This window comes from Sander vitreus, chromosome 13, assembly GCF_031162955.1.
Source record: "Sander vitreus isolate 19-12246 chromosome 13, sanVit1, whole genome shotgun sequence".
In the NCBI taxonomy this organism is placed as follows: Eukaryota; Metazoa; Chordata; class Actinopteri; order Perciformes; family Percidae; genus Sander; species Sander vitreus.
Genome location: NC_135867.1, coordinates 8,404,611 through 8,431,233, shown reverse-complemented (window position 1 = coordinate 8,431,233; position 26,623 = coordinate 8,404,611). Strand labels below are relative to the sequence as shown.

General features: G+C 40.6%; 1 protein-coding gene across 2 annotated transcripts in view; it reads left to right on the top strand.

The window, feature by feature from the left end:
- The window catches only part of jade2 (jade family PHD finger 2), a 171,074-nt gene that overhangs the window by 15,250 nt on the left and 129,201 nt on the right, over window positions 1-26,623 (top strand). For both annotated transcript variants that reach the window (XM_078265609.1, XM_078265608.1), the window contains exons 2-3: window positions 6,604-6,667; window positions 15,002-15,087. In XM_078265609.1, coding sequence (XP_078121735.1) covers window positions 6,604-6,667; window positions 15,002-15,087 — 150 coding nt within the window. The remainder of the gene's footprint in view (window positions 1-6,603; window positions 6,668-15,001; window positions 15,088-26,623) is intronic.

Below are 26,623 nucleotides of genomic sequence, written 5' to 3'. Positions count from 1 at the left end.
CTGATTGGACGAACGCGTCACGTGGTTCTTGCTCCCGAATTTCAAAACGGACTCTAATGGCGTCTCGTTCTGAATACGATCCGTTCTCTTAATACATCCATGATACAATTTCGTATTTTTCAAAAATAGTTCACCGAATTGTGTTTCTGACAACATTTTAAGTGAGAAATAGGCCATACAGTTCCTGAATCTGTCTGTTTTTTTGAACGGCAAAGGTCAGTTTAGAAGATTTTCGTCAGATTTTGGGAGGCGCCGAGCCGACCGCTCCTCGGGAGTGTGGAGTGCTGCTGCTGCAGGTCACGTCACATGCAGAAATGTCAAGTGGGAGAGATAAGGAAGGCTGGCCGGAGTTGGAGGATGCGCCAGCGTCGTATAAGTCTAGTGTGTGGGAACATTTTGGATTTCATGTTACCTATGACGACAGCGGAAATAAAACAATAGATAAAACTGCCACTGTATGCATGTATTGTGCAACATGCATTCAATATGCCAATTTTATCTATATATCATATGCTGAAGTATATTTCTGGAGTGTTAAAGATTAAAAGAAAAAATAACAAGAACCGTACAGAACTGAAAACCGTGACCCTAAAACCGTGATACGAACCGAACCGTGGATTTTGTGAACCGTACCTCCCCTAGTAACCAAGGATGAGAGTGTGAGTGGAAGAAAAAGAAGAATATCAGGTGGAGAGAAAGAATAAGGCAGACAGAGTGAGGGAGAAAATGAACTTGGAGAGTTTTCTTGGCAGTTGCAGAGCTGCAAGTCTACCTCGTGCCTCAGGTGATCCTGCTCCAAAAATGAAGGGAGGGGGATTTTAAGGAGATATAGTGACATTTCCAATTACCATCACTTCTTTCACTTTAACGGGCCATCGTTTCTTCCCTTTACATACTCATTCAGGAATACTGGGCTGCCACCAGAGCGAGAGGTTAAAGATACTGTCCTGTCAGTTTACAATCAAAGGTTTAGACCCAATGACCGCAACATGTGACAAAGACACTGAACCCATTACCTGGTCACTAAAGACACCAGCAGCCAGAAAATGCCTAAAATGGATATGTTGTATAAATCAGTTAGTCGTCATAAATAAAATAAAAGTCAATAAAGCCAATAAATGGAATGAAAACACAATTACTTGTAACCATCAGAGTCGGCGGTGATGGTTCCCCACTCTGGTCATACAGCGAGAAGAGCGGCAGCATTGTAAAAGAAACGGTGCAGCACTAAGAGAAAATCACTATAATTTAGTCCAGTTTTCCCTTCTGAGTAGGCATACAATCAAGCTAGTGTTTGGCTACTGCTTGGAACTAGTGCTTTTATCATAACAGGCATACACAAAAACTATTTTAAAACTAAAACAGAGAAAGTGGAACCGAAACTGGGACAACTGCTGCTGTAACAGAGAAAAACTAAATTATAGGGAGTGCCACTGAGGCCTGTCTTCACACAACAGGGAATGCGTTTCTGGATTTTCGCACTTAACCAAGCAACGGCTGGTTAGCATTGTCAGCAAACCAAATGAAAACCAAATGTCAGCAGCTAGCCACAAGCTCACTAATATGTCAGTGTAAAAAACATTCCCCCTCTTTGGTGGAGACGAGTCTGGTTGACTGAATATATGTTTTAATTCCAAACTGAAATATCAACCATCTGTTAAAAGCTAAACCTCTTGTGAAATAATTGGTATAAATAGTGTCTAAAGCAAACTATATTAGTATTTGATGGTCAGATCTGCCAACTATAGTGTGTGTGTGTGTGTGTGTGTGTGTGTTCCTGCCAAAAACTGCAGGCGCAATAAATTAGTACGTGGTTTATAGAATTCAACCATCCTGAAGTGTATTATTTACACCTGTGTTTTTCTCACTGTGACAGTTTTTCCCCCTATTGTGACATTTCAAAAAGGTCTATTGCACTTCCCTGACTGTTGATCTATAAAATCTTCTGGGAGCCAGCACTACGACTCTACATGTTTCCCCACTCTCAAGCTCTGTCAGATGTAGTTGATAGAGTTTATTTGCAAAGCTGGAAGCACTGCAGCTGGGAATTGAACCCCAGTTGCTGTGCTGATGGGTAATAGGAGAAAAGAGACAAGATTTACCATTGGAGCCACAGTGCGACTTGTGTAGCTAAAATTGCTAATGAATCCTCTCTCGTCTCACAAACTCAAACATTTGTTTTTATAGCATTTTGGAAGCATTAAAATGCCTCCCAGCTCATGATGAATGCGATTCATAACCCTGACCTTTCCATTGAAAATGGTGTAGGAGTTTCTTATATGTAGTGCAACAAATCAGAGGGTTCACGTTGATGGATGGAACCCCGCTCAGTTAAACTAATCATGAAAAATAACCCTCCACAGCTGTAGCCACAGGTATAGCTACCAAATATGTGGGAGACACCTGAGTAAATATTTCTGCCCAAAATTGTCCTTTTATGGTTGGTTAAATCACGAGAATCTGATCAAATTTGATGTTCTCGTGTATTTAATCCTCCGTGTTTGGTTAAGCTGTTGCCATTTCCGCCACAAAATGCTCTGTTCTTGTAAAAGCTTCTAACAACTTGTAAAGCTACTTATTTAGAAGGCTAGTGTAATGAATAGATCCTCACAAGTATTTTGTTTAATTTTTTCCTTTGGGTGGTCAGGTAAAACAACAACTTTGGTACCCTGAATGTGGTTTAAGTGGGTCGCCTGAGAGTTTAATAGGCGGGGGGAAACCCTGAGACGGATCCAAGCGTGCAGACTTGATGTCAGACAGAAGGAGCTGAAGGAAGTCAATGGTGTACTTAACCACTCTCCTCAAGAGAGCTAGACAGATGGGGGAGAGATGGAAAAGATGGAGAGAGAAGTGAGAGAGAGAGGCTGTGGAAGTCAATAATGTACTTAACCTTACTCTGCAGACTCCCTGTGTCCCTGTTATTGTAAGGAAGGGAAGATGGGGAGGGGGGAGGAAAAGGGGAAAGTGGAAAAGAGTAAGATGGCAGGACTTGAGAATGGAAATAGAGGCAGCGAAGAAGCGCTGTATTTTTCTGTCAGCATAAATGTCAAGAGTAGTTAAGTGTGTGGAGGGCAGGCGGGGAGGCAGGGGTACAGGAAGAGCCCCATATAAGAGGGAATAGACCAGTTTTACGACCACATAAATCTCTGTTCCCCACACTGAAGGTTGTAACCCACCTCCTCCTCTTTTGCCCTTCCTGCTTCAGTCTAGCAGTACGCTAAAACCTCCTTTTGACTTCTTGACTCTGCCTGCTGCTCTTGTTTGCTTCATTTCTCTCTCTTATAGACTCTCCTGACCCATGCCCTTTTTTTCCCCTCCTTGTGGCACACTGTACATTTTATTTCTTTGATCCTGAAAGCGACCAGGGCAAGAGATTAAAAATATCTTCAAGCTGTTTATTTTCGCCTCCTTTTTGTGTATTTTTCCTTATTTCGTTTCAATTTAATCCTTGTAGACACTTGTATAACAAACCCCCGAGTTTATGATTTATTTCATCTTGAATCGTAATACAGCATCATATTAACAAGGTGACCATCAGATATTTCGCAATGGCTTCAGGCTGTGTATTGTGTTGTGTGACGATCAGACGGTTCTCGTTTTCTTGCCTGAAAGTGCCGGTGAATCTTCTTTAGCGGCCCAGCGGGACTTTACTCACATTCTTGACGCGATAATACATGATGACAGCAAAGCGAGATAGGTGACAAATTAGAGGACAATTGAAGATAAACTGTCTTAATAAGGTGTTGATCAACCACAAGCCTAGTCTGGCTCAATGGATGTACATTGCTGAGATAAAGCCTGACATTGTGCCGGGTGTACCTCCTCTTCTGCTATCTCCGCTATCTATCTTGCGAGGGCAAGTTGCTGCATCTGGGGCTTAGGGCTGCTCAGGAGGGTTGTGATTGGTTTAAAGAACTACAAACAAGCCAGAGCGTTTTTTTCCTGTATCCCAGAATAGATGCGTACTGTAGCCAGACCATACTCCAGCTCACTGCCAGACCTATCTGGCAGTGGTAGCCCACCGCTAGCCTAACACGTCGACTCATAGGTGTTCAGTTGGGTGGAGATCTGGTGGCTGTGAATGTCATAGCATATGATTCACAATCATTTCACAATCCTCAAATAAATCAGTGAGGCCTTCGGTCGCTTCGATATGTTTCATCAGATTTATCCCTTTTTAATTTGGCATCTGTCTGTATCTGTTCAGACCAAAAAATTAAAACAGAGTAAAAAGGGCCATTATTTGTTCCCTCATCCATAGGCGCAGATTTATGTTTTCCTCTGTGGGTGCTCACGGGCGCACGCCCTTTTAAAAAGTAGCCAAAAAATGTTTGCATTTCAGAACCTTAGGAAATGGACAGCGGCCGACACGAACACACACGCCTAGTGACTCGATAATAAAGCCGTAAAGTAGGCTATCTTTCACCTCAGGACAACGGCACTTCTCACAAATACAGATAGAATTGGAGATGAACACGTAACCGCCATCAGCTTTGTGGGAAATTAAGAATCAATTCCACCTGTCTAGTAGCCTAGGCACACTATGACAGACGCTCCACTTAGCACCAACTGCAATGTTTAATTTTAAATGAATGCAGCCTACTGGCAGTCTGGCACTGGGTGCTCAGTATTTTCCGTGGGTGCTCCAGAGCTCGAGCACCCACGGTATCGGTGCCTATGCCCTCATCTGTCAGTTTGATTCTTCCCACAGTGCATGTAGCTTTCTCTTCAACTGGTCTTATGGTCTGCAAGTCTCTTGCAGCCACTTTGATTTTAACATTTAAAAAAAAATTGTTGGAAAATATAGAGGGTGCCATTTAAGATTTTGCGGGATAAATAAATGTTTTTTTTAAACACTTTTTTTCACCTGAATAGTCAGATTTTATGTATTTTAAAAAAAAATCTTTTTGTTTGATTTATTTCTGACATTTTTCTCTCTGTCCTCGTTCTCTGACCTTCCTTCTTTGTCTCTCTGACTCTTTCTTGGATAGCTATTTGCCTGTAACATCTCATCTCTCCTGTCTTTACCGACAATTGAGTTAGACTTCCAGTGTCTATCCACTGAAAACAGTAGATGTCCTATAAGCAGCCCCTTGTTGCTATCCCCCCTATCGTCTCTCATCTTCCTCTGTCCTCTCTAGCTCTGAAGTGAGATTCTTTATTGCAAAAAAATGGAAACAGTAGCAACAATTAAAGTGGTTTTCGACTGTTACTTGTGAATTGAAATTGCATTCTCTTTGCAACACTTGTGGATTGAACACATTACACTTGGTATTACTCTTGGAAAATGTGTGTATTTTGGGTTCATTGAAGCATATATCTGTTGTGTAGATATAAAGTTCACAAAAGCAAGTAACAGTTTTTTGCTCTTTCCCATGGACACCACTTTTTGACTTCATATGTCTTCCTTTTCTCAGTCGTGTTAGGTATCTTGCTCCCCGATGGAGGCTCATTCATTTCATGCAGATGCTTTGTAACTAAAATATTGTGCAATGTTGTTGCTGTTGGGTTAAATTTGTAGCAATTTCTGATTTGTTGATTTTGTTGAAAGGCTGTGGAGCACAGAAAAGTTATGTTTACATTCACTGTTCCTCACCAAATGCACGGTGGGTATCATTGAGATCTAAAAAACTTGGTGAATGCATTTCCTTCTTCATATCACATTTCCCCTGCTGCCCCGCCTTTTGCCGACCCACATCTTGTGCACGAGATACAAGAGAGGGCATGTTTGTTGCAGAAAGTTCAAATATTAGGTCACTGTAGCCTGCAGATACAATTTTTCACATACCTTCCGGTAAAATTAATTATATATGGGTCAATTGCATGAGGTTGTTAACTAGAGACGTTCTCATCATACTGTAAAGGTTGTTTTATGTTTATCTTTTATTACCAAGAAGCACCAAATAAAAGCTTGTCTGTTGCTTAATGCTGCAAAATGTGTCATAGTTTAAGCTGCTTGAGAGAAGTGTTTTTTTTCTTCTTTATTATAATGAAGAAAGAAGCACCTACAGCATTTTTTTTTTTTTTTTTTTTGGATTATTTGTTTGGCCATTTTTAGGCCATTATTCGAATGAACAGCTTAAGACAGGAAAAGGAAGAGAGGGGGAATGACATGCAGCAACGGACCGCAGGTCGGAATCGAACTTGCGGCCGCTGCAGTTAAGGACTAAGCCTTTGTACATGGGGTGCACGTTCAACCAGGTGAGCCACCAGGGCGCCCTGAATCACCTACAGTATTAAAGTAGATGGAAAAAAAAAAAAAAAAAAGGATTGAAGCAGATGCATAAAATGGGACTTGTTCAATAGCTCCCAGTGAATACAGTATTATTGCAGAATGCAGGACAAGGGTTCCCACTGTATGTGAAGAAACAGAACAACTGTATGATTGTGAAGTTCCCAGGGAGTCCTAGCGCTAATGTGTAACGGTGATCAAGTCAGTTTATTCTGGCAGGCAGCCGGATGGAGGCTCTGGCAGATTGGTGCCATCAGCGCATTATTTCATTAACACTTGTGTTTTCATGGTGAACATCTTCTCACTCGTCATTTTTCTCTCTCTCTCTCTCTCCCCCCCCCACCCCCTCACCCTCCCTGCTACCCTGACAGATGGAGAGCGAAAAGAAGAGGAGAAAATACTCCACGAGCAGCAACGACTCCGACACCACCGACAGTAAGTTGGAGAGAGAGATTGAGGGAGGGAGGGAGGGAGATTGTGTGTGTGTGTGTGTGTGTGTGTGTGTGCTTGTTTTACTATATTCGTGGGGTCCAAAAACCGGGGAATACAGTATACTTGTGGGGTCTGCACAGCTTTGTGGGGCCCAAAATGCTGGATCCCACAAGGTTAAAGGGCTGTTTGGGGGTTAAGACTTGTTTTTAGGATTATGGTTAGGGTGAGGGTAAGGGTTAAGGTTAGGCATTTAGTTGTGATGGTTAAGGTTAGGGTAAGGGGCTAGGGAATGCATTATGTCAATGACGGGTCCCCACAAAGATAGTGAAACGTGTGTGTGTGTGCTCATTAAGACTTCTTTTTTTTTTTTTTTTGGAGTGGGGCATTTTTAGGCGTTTTTTTCGCAGGACAGCTGAAGACATGCAGCAAAGAGCAGCAGGTCGGAGTCGAACCTTGGCCCGCTGCGCCGAGGAGTAAACCTACACATAACTAACCGGGCGCCCAGACTTTGTTGTTTTTTTTGAAAACACAGCTACAGTAGAAGTATGAATAGGTAGCAAGCTACCAAGCAGCTATTGGAGATTTTTTTATTTTTTTATTCTGGTGTAAATGTGCATCTGGTGTCTGCAGGTGAGAAGACGGCACTGAGATTTACACTAGCCACAAGAAAAATTGTGGTTGGAAAGTAAATATCAAATAACCTTTATTCTGCAGAAATCTACATTGCATATAACTAAAAAGAGATTCTTAGAAGGTAGAAAATAGAGCAATAATCACACATGAACGTGACATCTGATTATTTGTGACAGCAAACAAACAGGAGTGAATTGAATTGTGGTTTGTGTTCATTAAACTTAAATTTGTGCAGTGTTTTCCTGCTTTTACTTTAGTATTCTAGTGAAACATCAGCTGCTGGAACAGTTTCTTGTGCCTTCTTTTCAGCCGGTGGCATATTGGATTCTGCTATCGTTTGTGTATCACTGTATCATTAATAAAGTTTTTTTAGTATTATCATTTTATGATTGATAGTTTTACTTGGGTGGAGCTGCACTGCAGTGAAATAAATGTTTTGGAAGATCACACCACGTCATATTTTCTGAGCTTGTTGATCGCAGACAAATCCTAAGCTGATCTGCGCCTCTTCCGTTGCGAGTGCAGTCCAGGAGCTGACTGCGTAATGACCTGCTGCTTTAGTAAATCAGGCGCTTAATACACACAGAATGGGGCCGCAAATTCAATAAAACCGACATTGCACATTTGCGGCGTGCCATTTTATTAGTTAATCTGGCTTCATGTGCTTTGGAAGTAATGTTAAGCACATGCAACATGTTGTTCATAGGCTGACTGATTAACGGGTATTAGATGGATGCAGTTTGATTTAAACAGCCACGGAGACGGACTACAGACTGGATATAAAGTCAGACTGTATATAAAGACTCATGTCTCATGGGCTCTATATATCTTATACACACAGACAGACCGCCATGAAGAGATACACTGCAAAGTGATGGGAACATCTGGCCAGTTTAACACATTACAGACACTGGCAGCATCTGCTGGAAAATCGTTTGATAATAAACAGTCTTTGAACAGCGGTACAGTGTTACGCAAGTACACTTGGCTCTCACAGCTGATAACTGTCCACAAAATAGGTAGATTTAGTCATTGAAGACCACTAGCGATTTTCATTTAATTTAAAATGTCATATTTCTTGGATTTTGGCAGTTCAACATGACTAATTCTTGGCATTTTGCAGCGTGCATTTTACAATAACAAGCAAATATATTTGTTTTGGCTATTATCCTGACACTGTCATACCAACAGACAGAAAAGATAGATACATCAGTGAACTAGAAAGCAAACTGTTGAGTGCAAGAGTGAACCTCACTTTTGGTTTTATGTCTCCCTAAAAGCTCTGATGAACTGATTAGGGTTTCAGATATTACTTTAATACTAGGCTAAATTAGTTTATCCTATGTAACATAAGAAACCAAAGCAAAGTGGATTAATCTGCCTTCAGCAAGATTGTAACATTTTAAACTCGATTTTTGTTCTGCTTGTCCAAACATGAGTGTTTTTTTCTACTGTTGCACACTTTAAAACATACCTAACGTGAAACATTATATAACGTATTCTGAGTTGTCTTTCAGCACATTTTTTTTATTCAGTTGGGATTTTCTTACTCTGGAATAAATGCAAAATCTAATTTCTTTTTACAGTGTAAGAGAAAATTCAATAGAAAAAAACAATGGTTCTTCAATAATAGAAAAGTGAAGCTTATTTCCAACAGTTCATTTTTCAGAAACATTCCAAGTTCAGGGAAGGATGTTTCTTTTGGAAGTAAAAACAACTCTCAAAATAAAGCTGTGGGCTGTCTCAGAATGAGGAACATCCTAAACCTTTTTTTTTTTTTTTTTACTGAAACCAATGTTTTAACTAATTTAAAATTGAGATATATGGAGATGAATCCTGGATAATGTAGTGATTCAAACTTGGAAAAACTGTTTTACAGCAGCGGGGCCACCAGAGGTTGAAGTGACCATGTACAGGCTTAAGTGTTGTGTGGTTACAGGTCTGCATGTATTAATTATTTTACAGCAGGTTTAACAGGCTGTTTTTTCAGACCTGGCTGAGCCACCCTGTGCACAAGGCCGTACTCTCGGCTTCATAATTAGCCGTTAGCTGTTAGCTTCCCCTGGCCAGTGCAGCGTGGGCTCCAGCTGCATCTGTTGACTGGAGGTTATCAGGTTTCTAATTGAAGGATGCCCATGATAATTTTGCCTGCCGTGCACCAAGTGGGGCTTTTAATTAACACCGGGCCATGATGGTAACCTCCTACTGTGCTGCGGCCTGTTTGGTTATCTGGCCACACAGTGATGATGTGGTGCAGCCTCGGGGCGGGTGGATGTAACCTGCATAACACGCACACGCACGCTCTCTCTAATGGAGTGTAGATGCATAAGTACACTCAAAGATGTTCAGCAGATTGGCACACTGTCTCACTGAATATATACACATATAGAGATCTATGACAAATGAAAAAAAATGTTTAATGTGTCTTACTAAGGTACTGTTCCATTTTGAGCCTCCACAACAGCTCCATTGCTTCTTGGCAGAGATTCTCCAAGTCTCATGGGTGTTTTGATGATGGTGGTAGAGAGCGCTGCTGTCTTACATGTCACTCTAAAATCTCCCACAGATGTTCAGGTGTGTTTGAAATTGAGATGTGTTAAAAAATTTACAAAGGCACAGATGCACACATGAACAAACCTATTTAAAATGCCACCCCACCTTTCTCCCTGTGTGTGTTTTTCTGGGGTTTTAATGTGTTGATGCCTTACCTTGCACAGCAGCTAGATTCCCGCAATATCATGGGATCACGTGGGAATGGCAGGATTACATATCGCACGAAAATCCATCTCGTCAGGCTTCGAGTAATGCGTTTGTGTCTGAACAACCAGGTGTTTGACCAATCAGCGTCATGAGAGGCGCTACTGGCAGCTACGTGCGTGGTTTAGGTGTATGACGGCCTCAGATCACTCAGAACAGTTCTGAGTGGCGGATCAATTTAAAATAATTTGATCAAACCCACTCATGGCTGTCAATTCACTCCTTATTTCCTGTCATGCTATGGCAGTGAAAGTGTGTTTGTGTGTCTATGTGTGTGAGTATATAAAACTGTGCAAGAGTTTGAAAAATTGAGTCAATGCAAGAAAAATGTGTGAGATTGTGGGAAAAACGGTGGGTGTATGTGACTATGAGCATGCATATGTGACAGATACATGACAGTGTTAGCAGCTTTATATGGTGTGTGTGTCTTGTTGGACTTCCACATGTATTAATGGTTAAGTTATCATGTGTACAGCTACAAGTGTGTGTGTGTGTGTGTGTGTGTGTGTATAGAGTCTGTAATTTTGAAGACAAGCCTGACAGCAGATCTGCCCTAGGAGCTGTTAGTTGTTTAGACGTCACAAGTAAAATTAGCACGGTGGCAGCACTGCTGTGGTGCCGAGGGAAATATGTTGAGTGGGAGGCAGCACCCACATGTGCACACGCGCGCACACACACACACACACACACACACTTACAGTCCCGGTCACAATGTGCTATATTACACAGTATTGGCAAATTTGTTTTCCATTATGCCAGTGTGATGTAATTTAATTGCCAATGTGATGCAATGTTTAATGACAGCCTTTTTCGCGGTGCAGAGATCAAAATGAGCTTTCGGCTATATCTGTTGCAGTAGTTTTGTGATTTGAAAAAAATGTATAGAAAAACGGCATCAATGAAATTACACACACACTCTTCTGTTCACATACATCGACATAGAAAAACACACGCAGGGCTGCTGATTGAAGCGGTGGGTGGGATATTGGCTCCAGCGTCTGGTTAATTGCCATTAAGTTGTGTATTAATGAGGTTGTAAAGGACCACAGTGGACTAAGTGCTTAACAAGATGCTATTTATACTGTCATTACTTATTAACCCTCTTAATAGATCATCATCAGTCTGCTTCAATTAAAAGCCTGACTCAGTGGTAGTACTGCCATGGGCGTCGGAAAAGTCACGAGGAAGGTTTTTCTTTGGCTGCTTTCTTTTAGTGCTTCTCTGCAGTGTTTGAATCACCTCCATCAGTGTATATTACTAAGGCCATGCTCATTTAATTATTATTCAATTTTACCTTGATGAGCAGCTTTTTGATCTCTCTAGTAAGAAACTGATTCCTTGCTGGTTCATGATGGCTGATTTTTATTGTATTTGTATTGTAAACCCTCTCTGCAAAACAAATTCCCCCAATGGGACAGTACATTTTCTTTTGGAGTGAATTTAAATTTAAAGTCTGATCTCCAGCCACAGACCTGTTCTTTATTTCCCCCCAACTTTAAATTAATTCACACTCTTGAATACACATTCTTCTTAACAAATCAAAGACAGATTAAGTTTGTATGATGTTCTGCTTCACTTTATCTTTACAACTGTGTCATAAGTTATCCACCAGAAAACAGTTCATGCTTTCTCTTCTGGTCCTCAAAAGTATTTAGTAGAAAGATGTTTGTTATTTTTTTAAGATCAATTTTTTATTGATTTTTTAACTTTAAACCTACAGAACAAAGAAACACAAATTGAACAGGAACAGAAACCCTCTCCCACCCCCCACCTTCTGTGGTCTCGAAGAAAACAAAACAAACAGAAATCACACTTTGCCTAATCACTCTCCTCTAGTTCTTGAGGCGCTGAGGTCATTATGTCTGATATTTGTGCTGCTGAGTTTTTCCATGGGTTGATAGTCGATGATTTGGCTTTGTTAATCCTTGCTGTAGAGAGCTCAAGCATAACTATGTCCAGAAAATACGCCAACCACTGTTTTATACAAAGTGAATGGGGGGGGCAGCAGTGTTGAGCTATCATTTTCTTAGTTGCAGTTGAGCCGCCTAGCCAAATTTTCTTCTGTCTCCCAAGCATGTGTAATTTAGAGTCGTCATTAAGTAACAAAACAATCAAGTCAGTAGGAATTCGACATCCTTTCACATCAGATATTATTGATGTTGTTTTAGTCCAGAACTCATGCACCTGTTCACACTCCCATATGCAGGAAAGTTCCAGTTTCTTCAGGTTGACAGAACGTGCAATCTCTTCTGGGGAGTCCAATATGTCCTATGGCATATGTTGAAATGGATATACTGGTGATTTGAGTTCTTGGAACAGTGGAAAATGTTGTCCCAAACTGTCTCCCAATTAATTGCGTTCCCCTCAGGGCTCAGCTCTCGCTCCCCTATAGATACTTGCATCAGTTTAGCATAAATCCTGGACACCAATCCTCTCACAGGAAAATCAAAAAAACAATTAATGACTGGGTGCGCCTCAAGACTGTTTCCCCATGGCACTCCATAGCATTTTAGAGCTGATCTTAAGCGAAGATAAAGGTAGAAAGATGTCCTGGGGACCTTAAAGTCTAAGTCTAAAGTATAAATACCTCTGTCACTCCACTGGTTACAAGCAAAGGGTTTGTTCCCAGACATTAAGTGTGCGTTGTGCCATATTGGGGTATTCAAATGCCACTTATTGGTATAGCGTAGTTGCTCCACTACCTGTTTAAAGTTGGTCAGTGTGTTGGTGATAATAGGGCCATAGACTAACATAAATTTTTTTGGACACACACCTGCAAAGGCAAGGTTTTGCAGACTTACACTTTCAGTGAGGTTTTGCTATATTTCTCTCCATGGAACTGTAGATGAGGGGTCCATCCACACTCTGAGGGCCCGTAGCTGAAAGGCTCTGTGATACACTTTAAGGTTGGGGAGGGCCAGTCGTCCCGTGTTTGTGTTACGTTGCAGGGTAGAGTATTTTAGTCTAGGTTGTTAATTATTCCAAATATACTGCCAGAAATGTATTGGTGGGGGTAAGGGGATCATTGTACTTAAGAAATTCACACGAGGAACTATGTTCATTTTAACAACAGTAATCCTGGACCGTAGCGATGCCGGCAGCGCAGATGAATTGGCCAGATCCCTTTGAACACTACTTAATATAGTTTCATAGTTGTCCTGGACAACTCGCAGTGTGTATGGTGATGCCCAAATATGTAATTTTGCTTTGGGTTGGTATTGTACCACTAATAGCTGATGTCACCTGTCTGTCTGTTGAGAAAATTAGATTCATTCCAATTCATTTTATAGCCGGAGATTGAGCCAAATTCGTTGAAGATCTTAAGAAGTTTTGGAACAGAGTCCTCAAGGTCAGAGATGTACAGCAAAATATCATCTGCAAATAACGACATTGAGCTGTTATTGGATTTAATCTGGACATTACATATTTTATTTTGCCTTATAGCTTGGGCTAATGGTTCAAGAGAGATCGCAAATAGCATGGGAGAGAGCGGGCATCCCTGTTACGAGCCCCGTTCGATGGGGAATGGCTGAGAATGCAAGCCATTGGTTGAGACTATGGCCGTGGGATTCACATATAAAGTACGTACCATGTCAATGAAGTTGGTCCCCAAACCAAACCTCTCCATTACTTGCCATAAGTAGTTCCACTCTAGGCGGTCAAAAGCTTTTTCCGCATCCACTGATAGCACTGCTGCCGTTGTTGGAAGGTTTTTGGCTTCTTCTATTACATGAAACAATCTACGTACGTTGTCTGCAGCTTGACGCTTTGGTATAAAACCTGATTGGTCGGGGTGGACTAGTTTCTCAATGAAGAGTTCTAGGCGGAGTGCCAAGACTTTGGAATAGAGCTTAATATCAGTCCCAATGAGGAAGATGGGCCTGTAGCTTGAGCACTCCGTAAGATCTTTGCCCTTTTTGGGTATGACAGAAATTAGTGCAGTGTTGGTTTGTTGATGAATAATGTCCCTCTCCATGGCCGAGGTTAAAGTTTGTAAAAGGATAGGTCCTAATATGTCAAAGTATTGTAGAAGAAGTTCTGATGGGATTCCATCTAACCCTGGTGTTTTCCCTTTTTTAACAGTTTTAATGCTGATTTAAGTTCCTCTGTTATAGGTTGACCCAGTTCTTCTGCCTCCTCTGGGTCAAGAAGAGGCAAGTTTAGCTCTTTTAGGAACTCCTGGCACTGTGTTGGATCTGGGTTGCAGGAGGACTCATACAACTTTGAATAAAAGGATTGAAAAGTGGCGCTGATATCTTTAGGATTCGTTGAGATACCTTGATCCGTGCGGATGCTATTGATAGCAGCTCTGGACTTGCTTTGTTTTAATTTCAGAGCCAGCAATTTGCTTGGTTTAGAACCATTAAAATAGTAATTTTGCCTCACTCTGTGCATTATGAATTCAGCTCTCCTTCTTAGCAAATCATTTAGCTCTGCTCGACTTGTGACTAGAAGAGTATGTGTAGATTTAGAAAAACACGTCTTTAGAGACTGCTCCAGGGATTTATGACGTTCTTCCAACTCCGCAATCATTGCCTCTCTTTTTCTCTTCAAATTGACCGCAAAGGAAGATGTGAAATCTCTAATAAATCCTTAGTTGCTTGCCAAATGTGCACCGGGTCCGCAACTGAGTTAGTATTGATTGATATAAACTTGGCTAGTTTGGCTCTAAACTCTGCATCAAAAGCTGTGTTCTGGAGAAGGGAGTTATTGAATTGCCACCTTCTAGATCTTTCTTCTAACATATCACAATGGAATGTGGTTATCAGCGCATTGTGATCAGACAGAATTGCTGGTTCTATTGCGTGTGGAACATTGCCTTAAGCTCACTGGAGCACAAAATATAATCAATGCGGGAGTGGGTGAGGTGACGTGTGGAAAAGAAGGTGTGATGTTTGTTATTCTTAATTACACTGAGCATGGTTGTCTTTTTTCTTCTTCCTGCAGGTCAGGTAATGTCGTGGTCCAGGTCATCCAAGAACACAGGCACCAGCAGCACATGGGTCCGCCACCAGCACAAGAAACCGTCAGAGGTAAGTTAGTGTGGCAGCTTGGTTCAGTGACTCAAGCATACACTGTACACAGAAATGGGTTTAATGAAACACAGCTTCTGTTTGGGCATTACAAGCTCACAGTTTTGCTCCAGTTCACTTGCTGTCTGTTATTTGTTGTGGGTATGCTGAATGGTCATAAATGGTCAGATTCCAAAATGATGTCTGGTTGTTGGGGTTGCTGAACACTGGCATTATCGCCAGCTGTTATAATCCAGTAGCTTATGTAAACCCAGGGGAAAGTGACAGGGAAACTCAGGACTGTGTATGGTTTCTGGACAAGCTCAGGTGGCAGAGTTGCTGCTGGGTTGTTTCTTGTGCAGAGCTGATTGCTGCAATGTTTAACTACTAGGGGTTTAACGGTACACAAAATTCACTGTTCGGTATGTACCTCGGTTTTGGATTCACGTTTCGGGATGTTTTCAGTACAACAGGGAAAATAAAAGTGCATAAACACTCGAAGGTGGCTTATTGGCCATAATTAATCAGTTAAGGCACTCAAATACTAGCGTACTGTCAATTAGAAGAAAAATAATAAAACTCTCCATCCAATAATAGTCCATCATAAGACTCTGACCTGTTGATAATTCCTGAACTAGGCTGCAGCTTGTGCTCATTTATACAGAGCAGGCACAATGAACTGAATAAAAAGCACTTAAGCACTTTGACCATATGCTTTAATTAGGTATTTTCTATGACTGAGTGTGGTCGCATATCTGCAGCAATATATAGCATTAGTTATTGTTTTGGCATAGTCTGAATCTGCAGTGGGAGGCTGCCTGAACGCTGTGGGGAGAAGGACTTGCCTTCTAGTTGTTCAGTTAATTGACACATTCAAGTGATGATGTTGTAAATGAAATGTTCAAAGTGTTTCCACAGACAGACCCGACTTCAGCTGAACAATGTTGGCATACAGTTTGAAACAAATGGTTGTCAATTGCGCTTGACCAACCCGGCTAACCGGGCTAAATTGACTAGCATGCTACAGCTGATAGATGATAACTTGTGCGCTGCCAAAACTTTCTGGGTAAAACTCACCCTCACTCAAACCCAGAATTTCTGTTCCGCTTGTGTGAGTAGTCAACATTACTAGACTATTTTACATGTTTTATTTTACAGGGCATACCGAACCAATGACGCATACTGATCCAAATGTCCAAAACCCTGCACATCCCAACTTGTGCAAAAGCAAGATCATTTGCTGTCAAAGCATACATAAGGAGACTCATTTAAGTTACTCAAGGCTATAAGATGAATGGAGACCATTTATGGCATCACTACCATGTCTTACACCAGCGTACTGTCTTGATTTAAGATTTTGAAAGCCCTGATCCAGCCACTGCAGCAGTATATCAGTTTGTAACTGGAACAAACACTTCTGTCCAATGTAAATACAGCCATCTCCACCACCACCACAGCTAAATCAACCAGGCGCATGCATGGCACAGATTGGTTGGCTAAAATACCAGGTTGCTACATCCATATGGTCATGATGAACGATCCCAAGGGCTCTCAAATGATCACCTTGTGGAATAAACTGGCATAATCCAGTTGGAAAATGGTGCACTGAACCAGCTGTGGCAATGCTTTGCCTGCCACAATCACACATTCCTCCCACTCTGTCAGTGAAGTGGGTTCAAATCTGTTTAAGGAGAACTCGTCTCTTGCTGTTTGAGGAGTTTTACTTTAACTATCTGCCATTTGGAACAAATTAAATCTACTCCTTAAAAAATTAGCAGGGGAGAATTTTGAATAAAGAGGAGGTAACAGCCTCGGATTGCACTTCTTAAATTCAAAAGATGTTCAATGGAGCACTTAAAACAAAGATCTTTTACAAAATCAATGAATACCATTTTAGAGGATGATTTGCTCTCGCCTTGGCTATGATTTCTCCCAATCCTTCCTCCCCAAAATGTCAAAAACTGTCTAAAGTTTATGTTTTGAAAGGGGAATGAATAGAACAAAATGGCATCCATGCCCCCGAACCACCCCAAAGTACAAGTCATCAGCAGAGCATCTGTCATGCCCATGCATTTGAAGCTTCCTCCCCCTCAGCTCCATCCAGTTAACCACAGGCTGTTGGAAGGTCCTGTCAGCAATCAGTCTCTCAGTAATTACTACTGTAGCTCTCTGCTCTGACCTGGGCCACAGCTGAAGAGCCAGGGGCCATGTTCCCTTTCATAACACTGCCTCCTTGCTTTGCTTTGGGGCACACTCCTCTTTCGTAAAAAGATATAATGTTATGCATTCATTTTTCTGTCTTTTTCAGCAGCAGTGAATGACAGGAAATGTTGAACAAAGAAAAGGGGTGGGTGACATTTGACAAAGGCTCAGTGCAAAGTTTTGAAGTCAAGATTGTGCATCTGAGCTGATGTCAGAAAAGCTTAACTTGTCGAGTATGAAAAGTGTGTTTGCATATTTCTTTGTGCTGCTGGAGAGATATTGACGGACCATTCGGTTCTTGCTTCCTAGTTTCTGACAACTTGCACTTCTTCGGAGCTCTCTTACTTGTTGATTTGTTTGTCTATATTAATGTGTTGTCCATGTCATGTAGTTATTGCACCTCAGCCCTGCAACACTGCCACTATTTGGTTAGTCCAACCTGCCAGCTCTTTTTATTCCTTTACAGACAATGGGCAGCAGCCTTGACACAAACAAGAGCGGGTAGCCTCTGCTTTATTTGAAGGAGTGAGCGTGATGTAGACTGTTTTCCTTTTTGACCTGACTAATCAAAAGGATGATGATGCTTTCTTTGTATCGAAGCGGTAGATCAATCAGGCTAATATAGAACAGTGAAGAAACTACCACCATCAAATGTCACATTTACATGTGGCTTTGGTGTTGAACTAGTTCATAAGCAATAATAAAAGTCCACACATTTCATTGGTTGAAAAAGCCTAGCTAGTTAGCAGATGATGCTTATCAGTGCTATGTCAAACTTTGCTGATGGACTGGCTTGCAGTATTTCCAGTACAATTTATTATGTTCATTAACACACTTGACTTCATTGAAATACAGGCATATTGTCCTTTTGTTATTGTGTTTTTTTAACACAGATGCCAATGTGAATTGGAACTTTGTATGGAATATTGGCTGTGTGTGGAGTTTCTGGTTAAGTGTTTAAGAATTGGACATAAATGTTGTTTGTTGATGGTGGCAACTGGACATCACTGAAACTAAGTGCTTTTTAAAATGATCAACAAAAAGTAAATCAAGATTAAAAAGGGTGATATTTGTAGGCAGTGAAACTAAAACTCATCAGCGCATCTGATACTCACTGATCTCATACTGAAAAGAAAATTGAACAGTGGCTCACAATGCAGACAAGTTTGTTGAATGTTACTCACCCTTGGTTAAGGGAGGTGTGGCGAATGGTAAACACTACCGACTTGTAATGACAACGTAGCTCTTTTCTAAAAATGAGCTGTCTCTATTTGCGCCTTTGCGAGGCTTTCACTCCAGCTTTGACTTTTCTTAGAAGTGGTTTAGAGAGCTTTACTTGGTGGAAGGAGGACACATTTAAATGCTTCCTTTTTTTATATAGCTGTTTTTATCTCCGTTTAAATGAGGGCTGCGATTGAGGATTTAGAAAATTTGGAAGACAAACAGGAAGTCATGATGACATACAGTACACACACTGACAGCACATATTTGGTCTTGTGGTTAATGGTTAGGGGCAGCATTTGAGCACAACAAAAAACAAATGTATTTGTGCCTTCATGCACCTGGCGTAGATAACAAAACCACCTCTTTAAAAAATAAATAAAATAAAAAGCACTGTTTGATTTTTATTATTATTTTTTAACATTTTCAGAAACAAAAAAGACAAAAAGAAAACAAGACAATGACAACAACATAATAAAACAATACCTTTAAATACATACATATAACATTCACATTGAAGATTGGGGAGGGGGTTGGTACAGATATATATACAGAAATACTCATATGTAATGTCATGTAACACAAACGCTACACAGTCAAGTTGTTGCTCTATTGTTCATATATTCTCTAATAAGAGTCCAAGGGGCGCCTACACCATAATCATAGTCTGCAAGGGTTGAAGCTGCATTCTCCATAGAAAGCAAGTCCAGAAACTTATATTTGTTATAGCAGTAATAAAAAAAACTGTAATGTAATGTAGCTGCAGTGGTACTGAGTCACAAGTCAGAGTGAGGACTCTTTCTTAAGCAGCGCTCTGCCTTATCCCTTCTGACAAAGCAGAGCTCCCCTTCTTTATAGAAATCCCCCTTCTCTCCCCCAGGGGATTATGTGACACTTGTCAAAACACTGCAACATAGGCAGAGGACACACACTCACACATTTGTCAGAGGGTGCTATCCACTATTTCGAGACGGAAACATGAATACACACGCACTTTACACTTTGGGGGTTTCTTCCAGGCTTGTGGTATTGAAACTTTGTATCCCGTACTTGGACAGTGAAACGTCTGTATTCAAATTCCTTGTTTTGTCTTTTTTTTTTTTAAATCAAATGTTTTAGTCTGAAAATCAGTCGTCATTAGGTAATCTTTACGGTGATGTAAGTAGTTATAGCGTTAAGTATTTGTTTATGATGTGTCTTGATGTTTTTTTTTTTTTTTTCCCATTCCTCACCGTATAGTGACAGCAGAGATGCAGAAAATGAATACAGAAAATAAAACGGCAACAGTTTATTGCTGAAAATAACAGCAACTGGCCCCGTTGTGCTTTCTACACCCCCTTCATCAAATCAAACTAGTTACTACAGTAGTTTAAGGCATGTTGCTTTCCTGCACATTTCAGTGGTGTGCTAAAGGCTAATAGGCTGAGCTCAATATTACCTGAGCTGACTTTACTGTTACCACAGCTTAGAAGAGGCTGTTGAACAGTGCACCATGGGAGGAAGGAAGTGGTCTTGTAGGGGGTGGCCAAAAAGATAATGTCTGAGCAGATGTGAAACTCTCTACATCATCATTGTTACATGTGCATACATATAGTAAGAGTGTGTTTACTATAGGTGTGAAGGTGCAAGTAAAGTGTGCATGCAGTTGTGTACTGTATATGCAACTATATTTATAACAATCTGAGAGTCACAGTGTGAAGGAGAGGTGGTAGCTGCACCACTTTTTCAAGGCCTGTAAACGGAAAACCAGAACCCTTTTAAAGATTATGAATTTATAAAAACTGTATGTATGTTCCATGTTGTGTTGGTATTCATTGGGTTGTACATTTATCTGTAATGCACATGTAGTGTTCATACAGCTTTTGGCTCAGTCAAGCGTGACTCTTAAGAATTGTTTTTATGGTAAGATGCAGGTTAATATATGTTAAATATTAATAACATGTTTGATATGTCCTGCTATATGATTTTAATGGACCCCTGTCAGCCAGTTACATAAGTTTTTTTTATGGGCATAGTAGCAGTTAACATCTTTAATAACAAGATATTTAAGGATAGTTGTACCTAACTTGCCAAGATGGGAAGTTTCTCTATGTTCATTTGTAATTGTCATTTTTTCATACTAATAGAAGAAATTGTGTCACATTGTGTGGTGAAAAGAAGAAGTTGAAAACACTAACAACAGCAGATTTCACAAAAATCAGTGCAAATGGGTTACATGGTGAAAAATGCCAGTGGATATCAGTAATGGCAAGTAATCATCAGTAGTTCTAAGTAATCTGAAGAAAGAGCAGTAGTTACAGTGCAGAAAGTAAGCCTTGAGTTCTGAGTGTTTTGCAAGCACTGAATTCAGTGCTGAAGTTCAGAACAGCAACCAATTGCTGAATAGCCCCTGATCTTTTTCTTCTTTATTGTTTGCAGTTGTCAAGCTAATATCGCAATCAAATTAGGACATCGGAAAATTTCCTCGGGGTATTGACGAGATCTGTGAATCATTCTCAGGTGTTTTTAAACATTAGAGTCATTGTTCCAAGGGAGCTGTAAGGCAAGGCAAGACAACTTTATTTATATAGCACATTTCAGCAGAGGGCAACTCAAAGTGCTTTACATAAAACATTAAAAAGCAAAGAGCAAGATAGGAAATAAAAAATAAAGTGAAATATTAACAAATACAAATATAATACAAGATAAAATTCACAGTTCAGTATAAATTTATTACGAAATAAAATAGAAGAATAAAATTATCAGTTCAATTTAGAACTTAAGAATAGGCAACATCAAAAAGAAAGGTCTTTAGCTTTAATTTAAAAGAGCTGAGAGTCGCGGCTGACCTGCAGCTTTCTGGAAGTTTGTTCCAAATATATGGAGCGGAAAAACTAAACTAAAGCTAAACTAAGCTGCTTCCCCCTGTTTAGTTCTGGCTCTGGGGACAACAAGCAGACCTGTCCCAGATGACCTGAGAGGTCTGGGTGGTTCATAGTGCACTAACAGATCAGAAATATATTTTGGCCCTAAGCCATTTAGGGATTTATATACCAGCAGAAGTATTTTGAAGTCTATTCTTTGAGGCACAGGAAGCCAGTGTAAAGTCTTGAGAACTGGAGTAATGTGATTAGATTAAAAACTTAGTTAGAACTCGGGCAGCAGCATTTTGAATCAGCTGCAGCTGTCTAATTGATTTTTTTAGGGAGACCTGTAAGGACACTATTACAATAGTCAAGTCTACTAAAAATAAAAGCATGGACAAGTTTTTCTAAGTCCTGTTGAGACATAAGTCCTCTAATCCTTGATATATTCTTAAAATGGTAATAGGCAGATTTTGTTATTGTCTTAATGTGGCTGTTGAAATTCAGGTCTGGGTCCATGACTACACCTAGATTTTTTGCTTTGTCTGTTGTTTTCAACATTGCCACTTGAAGCTGAGTGCTGACCTTTAATCGTTCGTCCTTTGCTCCAAAAACTAACACCTCAGTTTTTCCTTCATTTAATTTAAGAAAATTCTGGCACATCCAGTTGTTGATTTGTTCAATGCACCTCGTTAATTTCGGTATTGGGCTATAGTCTCCAGGTTATATAAAGGTTATATAACGTTGTGTATTTTCGGCATAGCTATGGTTTAATATAATACGAGCTAGAGGAAGCATGTAGATGTTGAAGAGGTATATGTAGGTATATGCATCCAGATGTGCAGATGTTTTATAGGTTGATCACCGTCAAAGAGGCAATGGCCTTTATTGTGTAAAGTCATCAACATGCCAACATCCTTACGAGACATAACGAGTTCTAATCCTCCGGAGTATTGTTGGACTTCCACATGTATTAATGGTTAAGTTATCATGTGTACAGCTACGTACGTGTGTGTGTGTGTGTGTGTGTGTGTGTGTGTGTGTGTGTGTGTGTGTCCTAGCAGGCTAGCAGCTGTTGTAGCTCATTAGGGTCTGGTAGAAACAGCTGTGAAACTCTATGGCAACCAGATGCAAACAGCTACAAGAATGCACAGAGTTGGTGTAACAGTTTCTCTCTTACTCCATGTGCCAAGCCCAGTGAGCAGATGAGCAGCCAGGATGGATGGTGGAGAACACCCCATATCAGTTGGGTTCTCTTTACTTACTTAATTGATTAAGTGTTGATCTTGCACTATTTGTTGTTGGAGTCTAACGGTGCGGATCCACGTGATGTCAAGCGATTTTAACGCGCCCGCAAAGCATCCCGGGAAGGTGGCGCTGCATTTGAAAAAAATGCTGCGCCTCAAAAAAAAGCTGGCCGATGCCCATCTTTATGCAAATGAATCCGTTGAACGCGACGTGACTATCCAATAGAAGTAGACGAAAATCTTTCAAACTGACCTTTGTCGATCTGAAATGAAGACAGATTCAGCAACTGCATGGCCTATTTCTCGCTTAAAATGTTTTCAGAAACATGTTTATTCAACTATTTGCGTAAAGAGATCGTATTCTCAACGAGCCGCCATGATGGTCGTTTTGAAATTCGGGAGTAGCCAGACCCACGTGACGCGTTCGTCCAATCAGCTGCCGGTCAAGGGCGTGGAGCATCAACCATATGGCTGTATGATGTTGCGACACCACGCTTCAGTCGTGTCGCAAAAATGGATCTGTACTGTAAGTGGCTAGTGACTAGAACCAACGTCATTCAAACGCAATATTCTTAGTTCAACTAGACTAGATATTACCGACAAACTTAATGTATAACAACACTCCACCATGCAAATGACACGGAATTACAATTTGTATACTAAATCAAAGACAGAAACTTTTAACATGTTTCTACCACACTACAGTATTAGTACTAGTGGCTATGTATGATTTTTTTTTTTTTTTATTCTGTTAAGGCTTTTTGCCTCCAAAACTTGAAAAACAATGTATCTCATTCTTTTTATTACCATGGAGAATTGACTATTCTGCAAAAAAATCAGCAATCTATCAAAACGTCAGGTTTTGATGTCAGCGCGACGGAATCAAAGAGTGAGGGCTTCTTTCTAGACCTCTCATGCCGCACTGACATTCAACAGTGAAACAGAGAAAAGTATCAATGGACCAGCATGCAATCTGTTCACAAGACATGTTTTGTCTCTCTTACATATTAAATACAGGGTGTTACAGTGTGCAAAGTCATTCTTGTGAATGCACTGAATCACTTACTGTAGTACTGTACCAGCAGATAAAACAGATTGAGGGATAAAAGAAGTGAAGTACCGCAGTTGAAAATAAAACGACTCCTGGAACACACTGAACATCACAGATTGATGATATATTACTGCAAGAGTATCTGGCAGTGGGTTTTTCCTTTTTTTTGAAAAAATAAAAATAAAAATAAAAAAAAAAAAAAGATCTTTTGATGAGTGGTTGTTACTTAAAATGACTCAGAACCTCTTAGCGTTAGAGTGGGCGTTAATATGAGGCCAGCTGAGAAGTTGCTGTGTTATTATAAGACTCTGCAGACCAACTCCTATTCACAAGTCATAGGGTTTATTTTGGCTTGCACACAGTTACCAGATGGGTGGAGTTTAGTGAATCAGAGCAATTTAGAAAAGTATATAAAAACTAACTGACAGAACATTGTTCTGTGTGACAGATACCACCCATCTGGCACTTAATGTAGAGTAAAACGAGCAACAGAGCTGTCCAAAGCTACTTAGACTTTTGATCTGCTATGCTTGGGTCTGTTAGTGATGTTTGTTTCTGAAAGTTGCACTTCAGGTAAACATGCTGAGCTTCAGAGCAGGCAGCTACACGTCTTCTATTTTAATCAACTTTGTTATTCCCTATTAGTAAATTCTGCTGCTAAAAAAGCGTGACCACAGACTCAAGTTGCAGTAGAGGCAGACATGCAAAGCAGCATTAATCATGTAGTTGTTTTGGTTGTTTTTCAGCCACACATCTCCAAAAGTAGGTCACATCTCTCTCCCCCCCCCAGCCATTGCTTGCCATTTAACCAGATCGTCTGCCTGAGCCTGCCATACGAAGAATGATATTTGCATCGGACTCCATGGGGGGAAATTGGTGTATTGCTCCCGCCTCTTAAGTCTCCTTCACTTTTTCTTGTCAGTGACCCAGTTTTTTTTAACCTTTGTTTATTATGGGAAGGTTTTCTGAGCATGTTCGCTGTATCTCTCTTTTCCCCTCTCAGAAACATCTTCATATTCATGATTTTACACACACATTAACACCTGCCAGCTGCAGAGTACAAGCACAGCCTCCACTGAGCAGATCCACTAGCTCCACTGAGTAGCCCCACGGTTTGGGGGCTACATGGCTTGTTTAAGCCACTTGTTGTGTAAAAAGCTTGAATTTTTATATTGAAATAGAATGTGGGTGTTTTCTTTTTTTCTGTTGTGCCTTTCATAACTTCTTATAATTGATGACTTTATATACTCTCTATCAGCAATGTTTTGCTTAACATTCATGCTGTTGTTAGGTGATTTAGACCGAGCGAGGTGCCCAGTACATTTACTGTCTTCGACATATGGCAATTTACTAGCTCCAGTGAAGCAGTTTGGAGGTTAAATGCCTTGCCAAAGGACATTTGGGAAGAAGAGCTTTTCCCTAACCAGACTCCAGTCAAAGAAGCCTCTGGCTCAAAATCCAACTTACTTAACCTCTAAGCTGCTACTGCAGTCTTGAATATTGATTTCAATTTGTGGACAACCTGCACAGCTGATCAACTCTGCCTTTATTTTTTCTTCATGATTCCTCTTTCTCAGACTAATTTCTTTGAATACGTGATTGTGAACATAAAAGGAGGGCAGAGTTTTAGCTTGCTAGAGGCCAAAAATCACATCTGTTCAAACGGCGGATCGCAGTCAGTCAAATCCTTATTGAAGTAGGAACAAAGCCTAATTGCATGACCTTTGAGTGAAGCCTTGGCAATCAGCCTGCCCTTGGCATGGAGGGGAGCGCCGTGGCTCCACGCATCGTTTAGGCCAGGGGCTTGTGATGAGGAGCTGGCGTTCAGAGAACTCTCAAAAGGACTTGTTCACTGTCTTGTCTCACGCTAATGAGGGGCACAAATTGTAGGCTGAGTATCTTTTCAGAGCTCGGCAGTACGAAGTTGCGCTAATAGCTACGGATGTGACATTTCAGATCTAAGACGGGTGAGGGGACCATAGAAAGAGCAGGAGGAAATCCTTTTCACATTCCTATCAAATCCTTTATGTGATATAGAGAAGACAAGTGTCAAGTCGGTAAAGGCTGTTGATGCGAGTGATTCAGTTTAGCGAGAGATAATGTTTCTGCATAATAACGGTGACTCCCTTCACTGTTGCTTTTACGTCTCCTTTCCCTCTCATCCGTCCTGAGCTCAAGCAGCCGTGTAGCGAGCGCACTGAAAGGTTTCTTCGGTCCTGTGCTCTCTTTGCCCTGCATGAGGCCTGTTCTGCAGCGCCACACAAAGAATAAGCCGCCTTCTGAACTATGTCTGACTCCATAGATGGTGAAAAGAGAAACAAATACTTTTGAATTGCACCTCAGGGCTCAGCTGTGTAAATCACAAGTGGGTTGGCAAAGAGTTTGCATAAATGCAACCAATTGTATCATGAAAAGGTTGTGATGCAAATGTGATATTTTTGATATACTGGATGTGTAAACTAGATTTTTTTGATAGAATTCTGCATGTGTTTATCAAGGTTTGTAGTAAAGAAAAAAAAATCAAGTTATTCATTCAGTGCTTTATCCAAGAATCCTCCTCCCACACCTTTTAAGAACAGAAGTATTATTTTTGTTTTATTTTATGCTTTTGGAGATCTTTGATTTAAGTTTGAGCAACCCCTTGGATATTTAGTGCTCATATATTCTCATGCGAACTATGCAGTTCATTATTTTATTCAAATCTAATCTTTGCCTGAAATGCAAAGCATTTGTCCTGGAAAAAGATACTCCAGCAGGTGTTTTTAACAGTTGTTTTCATGATCTCCTAAGCTGTTGAAATGTTGAACCACTGTTGCAATGCATCAAGATCGAGAGTAACAATGTCATGGATATTTACTGTAAGAACACCTGGGCTATGTGCTAATCCAGTCTTGATTATACTTCTGGGCAGTTTCTTGGCTGATACGGGACAGTTTCTCAGTACATATTTGTCTTCTAGATAGCCTATCTTACTGTGAAGGTACCTTTCTTCC